Source organism: Plecotus auritus (assembly GCF_963455305.1).
Source record: "Plecotus auritus genome assembly, chromosome: 13".
Taxonomy (NCBI): domain Eukaryota; kingdom Metazoa; phylum Chordata; class Mammalia; order Chiroptera; family Vespertilionidae; genus Plecotus; species Plecotus auritus.
This window is the reverse complement of record NC_137779.1, coordinates 27,893,583-27,905,581: the sequence shown is the minus strand read 5'-3', so window position 1 is coordinate 27,905,581 and position 11,999 is coordinate 27,893,583. Positions and strand designations below refer to the sequence as shown.

Sequence of the window (11,999 nt, the reverse complement as noted above, 5' to 3'; positions counted from 1 at the left end):
TATTTTATTGATATTTTACAGAGAGGAAGGGAGAGGGATAGAGAGCTAGAAACATCGATGAGAGAGAAACATCGATCAGCTGCCTCCTGCACACTCCCCACTGGGCATGTGCCCGCAACCAAGGTACACGCCCCTGTCCAGAATCGAACCCGGGACCCTTGAGTCCGCAGGCCAATGCTCTATCCACTGAGCCAAACCGGTTAGGGCTTTTTGTGTGTGTTTTTTTTAAAAAGGAACGTCTTATGGGGAGTGGGGAGCTGGGCCAGGCCTTGCAGGCACGTGTGATGGTAGAAGATCAGGCAGTGTGACAGAAATCCGAGGGCAGGGGACCTTCTGGGCTTTTCCATCACCTCGCACCGATGGTGGACACCCTCACCGGTCAGGGAGAGCGGGAACTGCACCCTCGGTTTAAAATCCCAAGAAACACCTCCCCGCCCCAAGGCCAACCTCTGCGTTAGGGGCCAGGGATGCGGGATTGTGGACGAGACCTCAGGGAAGGGAAGAGAGGGCTGCAGGGTGGGGAGCGCTCAGCCCCTCCCCACGTCGAGGCGCAGGGCCAGCACGGCATGATGGGATTTGAAAGACATCAGGAACCGTAGCATCGGCCCTTCAGCCCTTTGGAGAGAACAAGCCGTCAGCAAGGACCCTCGGATTCTGTCTTTCTGCCCCAGCCTGTCTCTCCTTGTCGCAAAAGGACATGCGCTTCCTACCCAGACAAAAGGGAACGAACTGTCCACTAAACTGACCACGTCCCTGACTCCTCCCTGTCAGAGCTGGGCTGGTGGTGACCTGCAGGACCCTGCGTGTGGAGTCTCTTCATCAGGGACATGGGGAAACTGAGGCTGGAAGAGAAAGGGTGCGGGTCCCACTCTCCCTGAAGTCCCCCTCTTTCTCCGGGACAGTGGTCCCTGCAGGCCTGGGAACACGGATGGGGGTTCTGTAGGGCCCGGGCCTCGATTCCCATGCCCCAGGAGGCCAGCCTCGTTCCCTCCCGGCCTCCGTGCCTGCCTGCCCCTCAGACCTGGCCCCGAGCCAAACACCGGACCTCACCTAATCCCAATTATGTAAGGTGCCACTCGACAGTTGTCCGAGGAGGAGGAGCCTGGAGCCACACCCAGGAAAGGGGGCAAAAGGCCCGCTGGCTCAGGGCCCCAGACCAGGCTTGGCTGCTGCCTGCAGTGGTCCCTCCTCCTCCAGCCTCACCCAGCACCATGAGCGGCCGAGTCGGAGACCTGAGCCCCAAGCAGGCAGAGACCCTGGCCAAGGTGAGAGTCCCTGGCCCTGCAGCCCCAAGGGAGAAGGGCTGGGGGGCAGAGGAGGGGCGGTGGCTCCACCCTGCCTTACTCTGTTGGCTCAGCATGTCCTTGACATGGTCTCTCTGCTGTCACTCTCCCAAGGTCAGGTCCACGGTGACATCATCAGCCCTTTCCAGGGAAGGGGGTGAGGGACCAGCCCCACGTCTGGTCGGTAGTGTGGGGACCGGCTCAAGCCTGACCTCTTCTTGGTCAGGAGCGAGACCCACAGCTTTCTCTGAAAGCTACCCCGCCCTCCACCCTCCCAGGCCTCTCAGGTGGGAGCTGAAGGGTGCTGGTGGTCTGCCCTCCGACGGTTCTCACCCCTCCCAGGACCCTGAGAGGTGACCTGTGTGTGAGAGCCAGGGGCACGGAGCAGGGCGTGTCACTCCCACGCTCAGGGGGGAGGAGGATACATGATCCTTAACCATGGTTTGGTAGAAGACGGGACTTTTTAAAAAGGAGCCCTAGCCAGTTTGGCTCAGTGGACAGGGCATTGGCCTTTGGACTGAAGGGTCCCAGGTTCGATTCCGGTCAAGGGCACATACCTCAGTTGCAGGCTCAATCCTCGTGTGGGAGGCAGCCAATCAATGTATCTCTCTCACATCGATGTTTCTCTCTGTCTCTCCCTTCCACTCTCTCTAAAAATCAATGGAAATATATCCTCTGGTGAGGATTAACAAACGACCTTATCCACCGTATTGCTTTCCACGTTTCCAGTTACCCACTGTCAATTGCAGTCTGAAAATATTAAATGGAAATTTTCAGAAATAAACAATTTGTAAGTTTTAAATTCCGCAGTGTCCTGAGCAGTGTGATGAAATCTGCCTTCCAGGTCCGTCCCAACCAAGACGTGAATCGCCTTTGTCCCAGCGTATCTGTCCTCCCCACCTGTTAGTCACTAGTAGCTGTACCTCAGTTATCAGGTTAGCTATGAGAGAGAGAGAGAGAGAGACCGCTTCACATAACTTTCATTGCAGGATCTATATATATAAAAGCCTAAGTTACTGAACGACCAAACGACCAGTTGACCGGTCACTATGACGCCCACTGACCACCAGGAGGGGCAATGCAGGAGCTTCCCCCTGGTGGTCAGTGTGCTCCCACAGCCAACCTCCTGCGGTTCCTCCCCCCTCACCCCGCCGCGAGACGGCCCTGATCAGCCCTAATCACCAGCCAGGCCGAGTGACCCCACCTGTGCACAAATTCGTGTGCCGGCCTCTAGTATTGTTATAATTGTTCTGTTTCCTTGTTATTGTTGGTAGTCTCTTACTGTGCCTAATTTATAAGTTACACTTTTATCATAGGTATGTATGACTAGGAAAAAACATAGCACATATAGTGCTTAGGACTATCTATGGCTTCAGGTGTCCACTGAGGGTCTTAGAACATATCCCCCGTGGGTAAGGGGTGACTGCTGTATATCCATACTCGAATCCACTTACCCACCCATTTATCCTTCCATCCATCCTCCCACCCCACCACCCATTTGTCCATCCCTCCTTCCATCCATTCACCCACCAAATTCTCCTTCCTTCTACTCACCCACCCATCTCTCCTTTTCTCTACCCACTCAGTCACTGATTCTCCATCTCTCCTTTTTTCCACCTACTCATTCACTGATTCTCCTTCCTTTTTTTCCATTCACCCATCCACTCTTCATCCATCCATCCATTCATCCATCCATCCATCCTTCTTTCTATCCATTCATCCATCCATCCTTCTTTCTTCCATCCATCCATCCATCCATCCATCCATCCATCCATCCATCCATCCATCCTTCTTTCTATCCATTTACCCACCCATAAAGCCTTCCTTCCATTCACCTACCTACCCATCCAACCACCCATCCAGTGATCTATGTCCCTTCTATTCCTCTGCCTGCCCACCCTTCCATCATCGTGGGCCGGAAGCACGTGGAAGAGACGGGTTGAGGAAACCCACCGCTGAGTCCGGGGGGCCAATGCTCAGCGTGAAAACCACCTTAACTCTCATCTCCCTTCCCAGTTCCGAGAAAACGTCCAGGATGTGTTGCCTGCCCTGCCCAACCCTGATGACTATTTCCTTCTGCGCTGGCTCCGAGGTGAGGGCAGAGGCGGGAAAGCGCGAGGTGAGGGGCGGCAAGGAGGACCTAGTCCCAACAGCTCCAGGACGGTGGGGGCACGGCCCTCGGGCTCCAAGCACATTCATCCCCTGCTCCACACGTCCAGGTTGGGGAGAGGGCGGGGGGCAGGGAAGAAGGTCCCACCCAGGCCCCAGTGCCCTCTGCAGCTGCCACTGGCCAGGCCCAGGACGGGGCACCTGCAAGGCAGTCTTTTGCCCACTCACTCCTTCCTCATCTCCCCACAGCTCGGAACTTCGACCTGGAGAAAGCAGAGGCCATGCTCCGCAAGGTGGGACCCATGCCCTCCCCTGGACATTTGGGGAGGGGCTTCGTGGGAGGCCACGCATGCCTCCAGCCCCTGCCCCCACTCCCGCGGGGTGCTGGGAGCCTTACCACTGCTCTCCCTTTCAGCACATGGAGTTCCGGAAGGCCATGGACATTGACCACATCCTCGACTGGCAGCCTCCAGAGGTGAGCCGGCACCTCCCTCTCACACCCCAGTCTCTCCCAAACATACGACCAAGCCGCCTCGGGGGTCACTGGGGACATGACTGAAGGGCAGGGAGCCTGAGGAGCCTCCTGTAACAATTTTGAAGAGGCTCCGGGGGCTTATGAGGTCCAGACCTGGGTGTAAGACTTTACCTGCGTGAGTTCCTTGGATCATCACAACCCTATGGGGCGGGTCCTATGGTCCCATTTTACAGACGAGCACACTGAGGCCCAGCCAAGATTAAGCAGCTTACCCAAAGGCCCACCACCCCGAGGTGGGGCTGGGATTTGAGCTCAGGCCTGTGAGTCCCTGGACCACCACAGTGAGCCTGTGCCCCTGCGCCCTCACTCCGGGGGCCTTGCTCAGAGCACCCTGTCCGGGTGGGAAGGACATTGAGCTCACCAAGGTATTGGGAGGACAGCCCCACCGCTGACATCCTAGTAAAGCAATGGCTATAGCTTCATGGATGGAGTAAGAGCTCTAGACCAGCCGCTGCGCTTTGCCGACATGAAATGGGGACTGTCCCCAACAATCCCACGAGGGAGGAACTATCCAAACCATTTGACAGCAGAGGAGGTGGAATGGTGCTCAGAGGGGGCAGGGCACTTGCTCAGGGACCCACAGCAGGGCAGCAGCAGTGTCTGTATTTGAAGCAGGTCGGTTGACCTTCAGAATCCATGTTTCCCATGACTCGTTTCTCCATGAGAAGGGACGTGGGAGATGTCAGGGGCAGAACTAAGGAGCCCCGAGGCCTCGGGCCAGGCCCTGGGTTTGCTGTGTACCTGCTGAGCAAGGCCCTCCCCTGCAGGCCCTCGGTTTTCTCACCTGGACACAAGTGTGTCTAGGCTTGGGGCACGCAGGTCCACCTAGCCCGGGGGTCTCCGGGGAGGTGTATCGTGCCAAGTTTCGTGTATCTCTCCATGTGGTCCCAGGTGGTCCAGAAATACATGCCCGGGGGCTTGTGTGGCTATGACCGTGACGGCTGCCCCGTGTGGTACGACATTGTTGGGCCTCTGGACCCCAAAGGCCTGCTGTTCTCAGTCACCAAGCAGGACCTGCTCAAGGCCAAGATGAGGGATCGAGAGCGCATCCTGCATGAGTGTGACCTGCAGACGGAGCGGGTGAGGCCTGGGCTGGGCGGGGCGGGCAGCTGGGGCAGGTGAGGCTGCCAGGACACATGGTCCCAGGAGTAGCACCTCCCTGTTCTACTATTATGGTCAGAGGGCTCTGGGGTCATTCTCTTTTTCCTCTTCTGTACCCTGAGCTCTGCTCCTTCCCAGCTGTGCAGCCTCGAATAGTCACTTCACCTCTCTGAGTCGGTTTCCTCACCTAGAAAACGGTTCATCATAAGTAATGGTTGCAAAGATCCAGTGAGATGATGCGAGTATATGGCCTAGCACACAGGGCCTCCATCTTTCTCCACCATGCCACTTACTGTCACTCCTGCTGACTCTCGGCCCCTGCTGTTTCGTCTGTCGGGATCAGACCAACCCCAGCGCACACACCTGCCTGCCACGCTGCCCCTGGCTCTCTCCTTTCTAAGCTTCAGGTCTCAACCTTAGATGTCACCTTCTCTGAGGCCCTCGTCTGGGCTAACATGTGTTCCAACAGCTCCCACGCTGCCCCACCCCAGCACGCATCTCAGGACCATGGTGACCTGGTGGCTTGTCCATCTCCCCAACCAGACTGTGAACTCTTTGAAGACAGCAGTGTGGGTTACTGAGCATTTTGTGTTATGCTCTCAGTATCTGGCACAAAATAGGTGCTTAGTAAATATCATGGACAAATGGAGGAATGAATGAATGAATGAATGAATGAATGAATGAATAGCAGTATGAATGGATGGGTGAATGAGTGAATGGATGGGTCAGTTAATGGATGAATGGGTGGATGGATGGATGGATAGATGGATCAGTTAATGGATGAATGGGTGGATGGATGGATGGATGGATCAGTTAATGGATGGATGGATGGATGGATGGATGGATGGATGGATGGATGGATGGATGGGTCGATGGATGGATGGATGGATGGATCAGTTAATGGATGGATGGATGGATGGATGGATGGATGGATGGATGGATGGATGGATGGATCAGTTAATGGATGGATGGATGGATGGATGGATGGATGGATGGATGGATGGGTAGGTGGATAGATGGATGGATAAATGTATGCACTGTCTCGTTCATTCATTCATCTGAGCTCAGAGTAGGGGGCTGGGAGAAACCCCGAGGTGTCATATGCTAGCGTCACTGTGCCCCAAGTCCTGAGCCTGCACCCTGCACCTGGGAACTGGTCCTTGCTCTTATCCTTGCAGCTTGGGAAGAGGATTGATACCATTGTGATGATATTTGACTGCGAGGGCCTGGGACTGAAGCACTTCTGGAAACCTCTGGTGGATGTGTATCAGGAGGTGAGGAAGCGAAAGTCCCATGGCACCCCCTGCGTGGTTTAATGACCAGCTCGGCTTGCTGTGACCTGGCTGCTCACTCACAGCCGAGATTTGGTAAAAGTGGTAGCCTTCCGGGGGCCCCATCACGTGACTCAGGACCCAGAGACATGCTTCCTAGGAGGCCCCACAGAACAGGCCTCGGGGACAACACTGTATTGAGACCATAGGGGCCAGTTTCCTCCAAGGCCTTCCCAGCCCCGTCACCCCCAGCTCTGTGAATTGAGCACGTTATTGGGGATAACGATAGTCTGTATTTTGGAGGGATACGCGGATACTCCGGCGAGTTAATATGTAAAGTGTATACACTGTGCTTGCAAATACTGAACATTTAATAAGTAGTAGTCATGATTATTACGATACTATCATTACTGTAATCTTACTTTAAGTGATTATTATTATATGGTTGCCATAGTCTGAGGTGAGACGTTGCCCTCCAGGGGCCCGTAGAGGTGATGGAAAGAAGGGGAACCCTCCACAGCTCTCTGGATTGCAAAGGCGACGGGGGTCGGGAAAGATGAGGTGAGGGCTCTGAGGGGGTCTTTCTTGGTTCCACAGTTCTTTAGCCTCCTTGAAGAGAATTATCCGGAGACGCTGAAGTCCCTGTTCATTTTGAAAGGTGTGTGGCCAGTGACTTCTCTTTTTCCTCTTCTGTACCCTGGGCATGAGAACAGCACCTTCTTCGCTGGGTTGCAGGGAGACAGGTTGGTTGCTGGGCTGCATGCAAATCACTTAGAGTGCCGGGCACAGAGGAAGGGCTCCCTACATGGAAGCTTCTGTGGTTGGCCTTACTGCACAAGGAGGCAGCTCCAGACCCAGCTCTTTCAGGAACACGCTCCTCCCCCGGACCCCCCCCCCCCCCAGCTCTCCTGCCTCATTGATCGCTCCCTTCTTAAACTGCCTCTGGCCTTTCTTATCTGCTGCCTTCTGGGACCACCAGTTGTCTTGTGTGTATTCATCCTGTTTTCCTTGCCTGGGTTTTCCACTCCTTGAAGCCTGAGGCCATGTGGATGACCCTTGGGTATTTGGGTGGTTGTCATTAGAGCGGGTGAAGGGAAGGGTGCATGCATGTTTGATGGTTGGCTGGTTGATTGGTTAATTGGCTGGTTGATGGGTTAGTTGGCTAGACAGTTAACTGGTGTTTAATTGGCTTGTTGGTTTGCTGGGCAGCTGGTGTGTTAAAATTGGTTGTTCGACTATTAGACAGGTTGGCTGATGGGTTGGTGGGCGATTGGTGGGCTGGTCAGACAGTGAATTTATTGGACATTTGTTGACTGGTTGGTTGATTGGTTGGTTGATAGACTGGATGATTGATTGAATGGTCGGTTAGTTGTTGCTTGTTGGTTGGTGGACCAGTCGGCTGGATGGTTTTTCAGGTGCAGGGCATTGAAGTTTGCCAAGGTAATTCATGATTCCCCCATACTGTTGGCTATGACTGTTACGGAGGCTGTGGGTCAATGGAACTCTTTTCTCCCCATTGTCTTTGCTTGTATCTCTCCAGCCACCAAACTGTTCCCTGTGGGCTACAACCTCATGAAGCCCTTCCTAAGTGAAGACACTCGCAGAAAAATTATAGTGTTGGGAAGTAAGTAGTTCTAGTTGCATCCCCTGAGCTTTGTGCATGAGCTTTGGAGTGAGGTGGGTCCATCACTCCACCCAGAGATCCATACATCACCTAGAGGCAGAGACTTCTCTTTCTCAAGGGTGAGGTGGGTCTTACACTGTAGCGTCTACCCAGTTACCTCTGCCTTATTCCCTGTGACTGGTGACTAAGGCTTTCACGCCTTCCTCCTTATTGGTTTCAGTTGGTTGCTAGTCAACCTCTGGGCTACGGGCCTCACTGTCCTTTCAACTCTCATCATCTCAGTACTTCTAAAGGCAATTTGGGTTTAGGAAGATGAGGAAAAGGAGACGTGATTCAGAGAAGGGAGGCTCCATAAGAAGGAACTGGATAAGCAAACAATGCATGCATTTGATAAATTACTGGGCAGCCATGAAAAATGATGTGATGTCATGGGAAATGTCATTAAACTTTTAAAAAAGTTGATTATAAAGCGGTGTGAATAGTAAAAACAAGGTACATTTCTAGAAGATACATTTCTGTGAAACAATTAAACAACTCTTATTCAATGACTGGGAGACTCTCAAAAATGTGCAAACCTGTCAGCCAAGGGGAAACATGTTTCCATAGCAACATGATGCTGGAAGACTCTTCCAGCTGGGGAACTGGCCCTGGCAGCCTAGCTTCTGTGTGGTTTCTCCCTAAGCTCAGGTCCTCCTGGGGGTGGGGGGGCAGACTCCCTTCATGCCCAATAACTATCCTTCAACGCCTCTGACCCCAGACAACTGGAAAGAAGGTTTGCTGAAATGCATCAGTCCTGAGGAACTGCCTGTCCATTTTGGGGGAACCATGACTGACCCAGATGGGAACCCCAAATGTTTAACTAAGGTACAGAGAGCCCTGGGCCAGGGAGGGGAGGGGAGTAGAGCTGGGTTGCTTTCTCACCCACTCATTCATTCCACAAATGTTTATGGAGAGACCCCTGTGAGCGAGGTGTGGAGCTGCACAGGCCCAGCCCTGCCTTTCAGCAGCTGTGCAGGCGAACAAGGAACGAGGACCTTTTGGCCCAAAGGGATGAGTTGGAACAGGAAGTTCCCAGAGGAGGCCCTGACCCAGCCTGGAGGGTCACGGGTGGGGCGGGGGAGGACAGGATGAGCAGAATATTCCAGGAAATGGTGACAGCATCTCAGGCAGATGCACCAGCATGAACCATGCAACTGGTGGAAGCTGGGAGCCAGCCCATCCCATCCCATGTCTGCAGATCAACTACGGTGGGGAGATCCCCAAGTCCATGTACGTGAGGGACCAGGTAAAGACTCAATACGAGCACTCGGTGCAGATCAGCCGCGGCTCCTCGCACCAGGTGGAGTATGAGATCCTGTTCCCGGGCTGTGTCCTCAGGTAGGGACAGGCCACTGACCCACCCCTGGCTGGGTACTAGCCCCTCGGGGACCCCCCAGACTGATCGGTGACGTGTCCCTCGTCCCCCACCCATATCCAGGTGGCAGTTCTATTCGGACGGGGCGGACATCGGCTTCGGGATTTTCCTGAAGACCAAGATGGGGGAGCGGCAGCGGGCAGGGGAGATGGAGGAGGTGCTCCCCACCCAGCGCTACAACGCCCACATGGTGCCCGAGGACGGGAGCCTCACCTGCCTCCAGGCCGGCGTCTGTAAGTGCGCCCCCGCCGGGACCCAGCTCCTGAAAGCTGAAGTCCCCTGTCCCAGGGTGTAGAGAAGGAAACGGGGCCGCTGCCCCCTGCCCCAGGCACACCCAGTCTAGGTTAGTGCCATTCATTCACAAAGCTGTTCATTCGGTGAATCCTCACCCGAGGATATTTTTCCATTGATTTTTTTTTTTTTATAAGAGAATGTTTTTTGTTTTTTTTTTAAATATATTTTATTGATTTTTTACAGAGAGGAAGGAAGAGGGATAGAGAGTTAGAAACATCGATGAGAGAGAAACATCGATCAGCTGCCTCCTGCACACCTCCCACTGGGGATGTGCCCGCAACCAAGTTACGTGCCCTTGACCGGAATCGAACCCGGGACCCCTCGGTCCACAGGCTGACGCTCTATCCACTGAGCCAAACCGGTTTTGGCCATTGATTTTTTTTTTAAGAGAGAAACATGGATGTGAGAGAAACACATCGATGGGTTGATTGGTTGCCTCCTGCACGGGCCCCTACCAGGGCCCAGGCCTGGGAGGAGCCTGCAGCCAAGGTACGCACCCTTGACCAGAATCGAACCCAGGACCCTTCGGTCCGCAGGCTGATGCTCTATCCACTGAGCCAAACTGGCCAGGGTTGAAAGCTGCTCATGTGGTCCACACTTGTGTGCACCAAGAGCCAAGAGACCCGCAGACCCTACAGGGGTTGAGGAACCTTGGTGCAAGGGATGATGGGACAGGTGCAACTCTCCCAGGAGGAAGCTGGGCTCAGCGAAGTAAGTCAGCCTGTCCAGAGCCACACAGCTGCGCGTGGGGCCAGGAGGCCACCTCAGCCTCGTGCTAGCCGTGTAGCCTTGGGCGAAAGTTTCCTGTCTGGACCCTTGGTTTGCTCACCTGGGAAGCAGAGATTACAAGCCCTGCTTCTTGGGGTGCCTGTGGGGAGGCAGAGGGCATGTGCAGGCCTGTCCCAGAACCCCAGGGGCTGGGAGGCCGCTGACACTCCCCGGTGGCCCCCCGCCGGCCCCCATGACGCAAGCGTCCAGGTGTGAAGACAATGGGATGTGGTGGTCATTGTTCCCATTGCCAGTTTGTGCAACTAAAGCCAGGCTGGACACAGGCCAGGAGGCGGTCCGTGTCTGTTTACAGACCCTGCTCAGGGGTGGCAGTTCCCATGGGGAAGGAAACAGGAGTGGTGGGAACATGGCTCGGCTTGGCAAACACAGGAAGGGGAAACACAGCCAGTCCTCCCCCAGGGCTGGGGCAGGGACACAGGAGTGTAAAGCCAGGCCCAACCACCTGTCTGTCCCTCTGTCCCCCCAGACGTCCTGCGCTTCGACAACACCTATAGCTTTGTCCACACCAAGAAGATCAGCTTCACGGTGGAGGTCCTTCTCCCAGACAAGGGCATGCAGAAATACGACGAGGAGCTCACCCCTGTGTAGGTGCTGCGTCACTGCTCGGAGACCTCTGACCCTCTGCTTTTTCTATGTCTATCCTGTCCTCCTGCCAGACACTGATCATTAGTTCCCCTGACTCTGACAGTAGTGAGTAGAGAAGGAGCCACTTTGGGGAAGATTCAGATGCTGTGGTCACATCAGGAAAGATATGAGAGACACAGCCTTGGAGGAGACCTATGTTGCAGAAGAGAAAGAAGCAAGGGTCAAGCAAGAGGTAGAGGTCACTGAAACCCCAAGAGTAGGAAAAGAAATCTCCAACCCTTTGCCCTCACATCTCCTAAGATGCTTGAATTCCTTCCCTAAGAACTATGAGCCTGGCCGGCGTGGCTCAGTGGTTGAGCGTCGACCTATGAACCAGGAGGTCACGGTTCAATTCCGGGTCAGGGCACATGGCTAGGTTGTAGACTCGATCCCCAGTGGGGGACGTGCAGGAGGCAGCCAATCAATGATTCTCTTTCATCATTGATATTTTTCTCTCTCTCTCCCTCTCCCTTCTTCTCTGAAATCAATAAAAATATATTAAATGGAAAAGAACTATGAGCAATTTGGGTTGGAGATGTATCTAATTTTGTTTTACTTCTACTCCCTCTATAGCATATACACTGAGTGGCCACATTATTATGATCTCTGAATGCATAATAATCTGGCCACTCAGTAAATATATATATAATACACACACACACACACACACACATATATATATACATACACACACACACACATATATATATATATTAGAGGCCCGGTGCATGAATTTGTGCATGGGTGGGGTCCGGCCTGCCTGCTGGTTGAACTCCTGGTCGAGGGGACAATTTGCCTATTAGCCTTTTATTATATAGGATATACATTGAGTGGCCAGATTATTATGCGTTCAGAGATCATCATCATCTGGCCACTCAGTGTATATGTAAGGAGTACAACTTCACAGTGTATCCTTGTGAAGCCGAATGGAGATAGGGAGCCGGTGATCACGGAC

General features: G+C 53.9%; 1 protein-coding gene across 1 annotated transcript; it reads left to right on the top strand.

Moving 5' to 3' along the window:
* Window positions 1-1,211: 1,211 nt before the first annotated feature.
* Window positions 1,212-11,008, top strand: LOC308238090 (SEC14-like protein 3; the record flags this gene model as incomplete). Its single annotated transcript, XM_080649686.1, has 12 exons — window positions 1,212-1,265; window positions 3,300-3,375; window positions 3,642-3,685; window positions 3,808-3,867; window positions 4,819-5,007; window positions 6,207-6,302; window positions 6,897-6,957; window positions 7,840-7,923; window positions 8,681-8,787; window positions 9,161-9,300; window positions 9,401-9,570; window positions 10,887-11,008. The coding sequence occupies 12 exons, from the start codon at window positions 1,212-1,214 to the stop codon at window positions 11,006-11,008; spliced, it is 1,203 nt and encodes a 400-aa protein (XP_080505812.1).
* Between the last annotated feature and the right edge of the window lie 991 nt (window positions 11,009-11,999).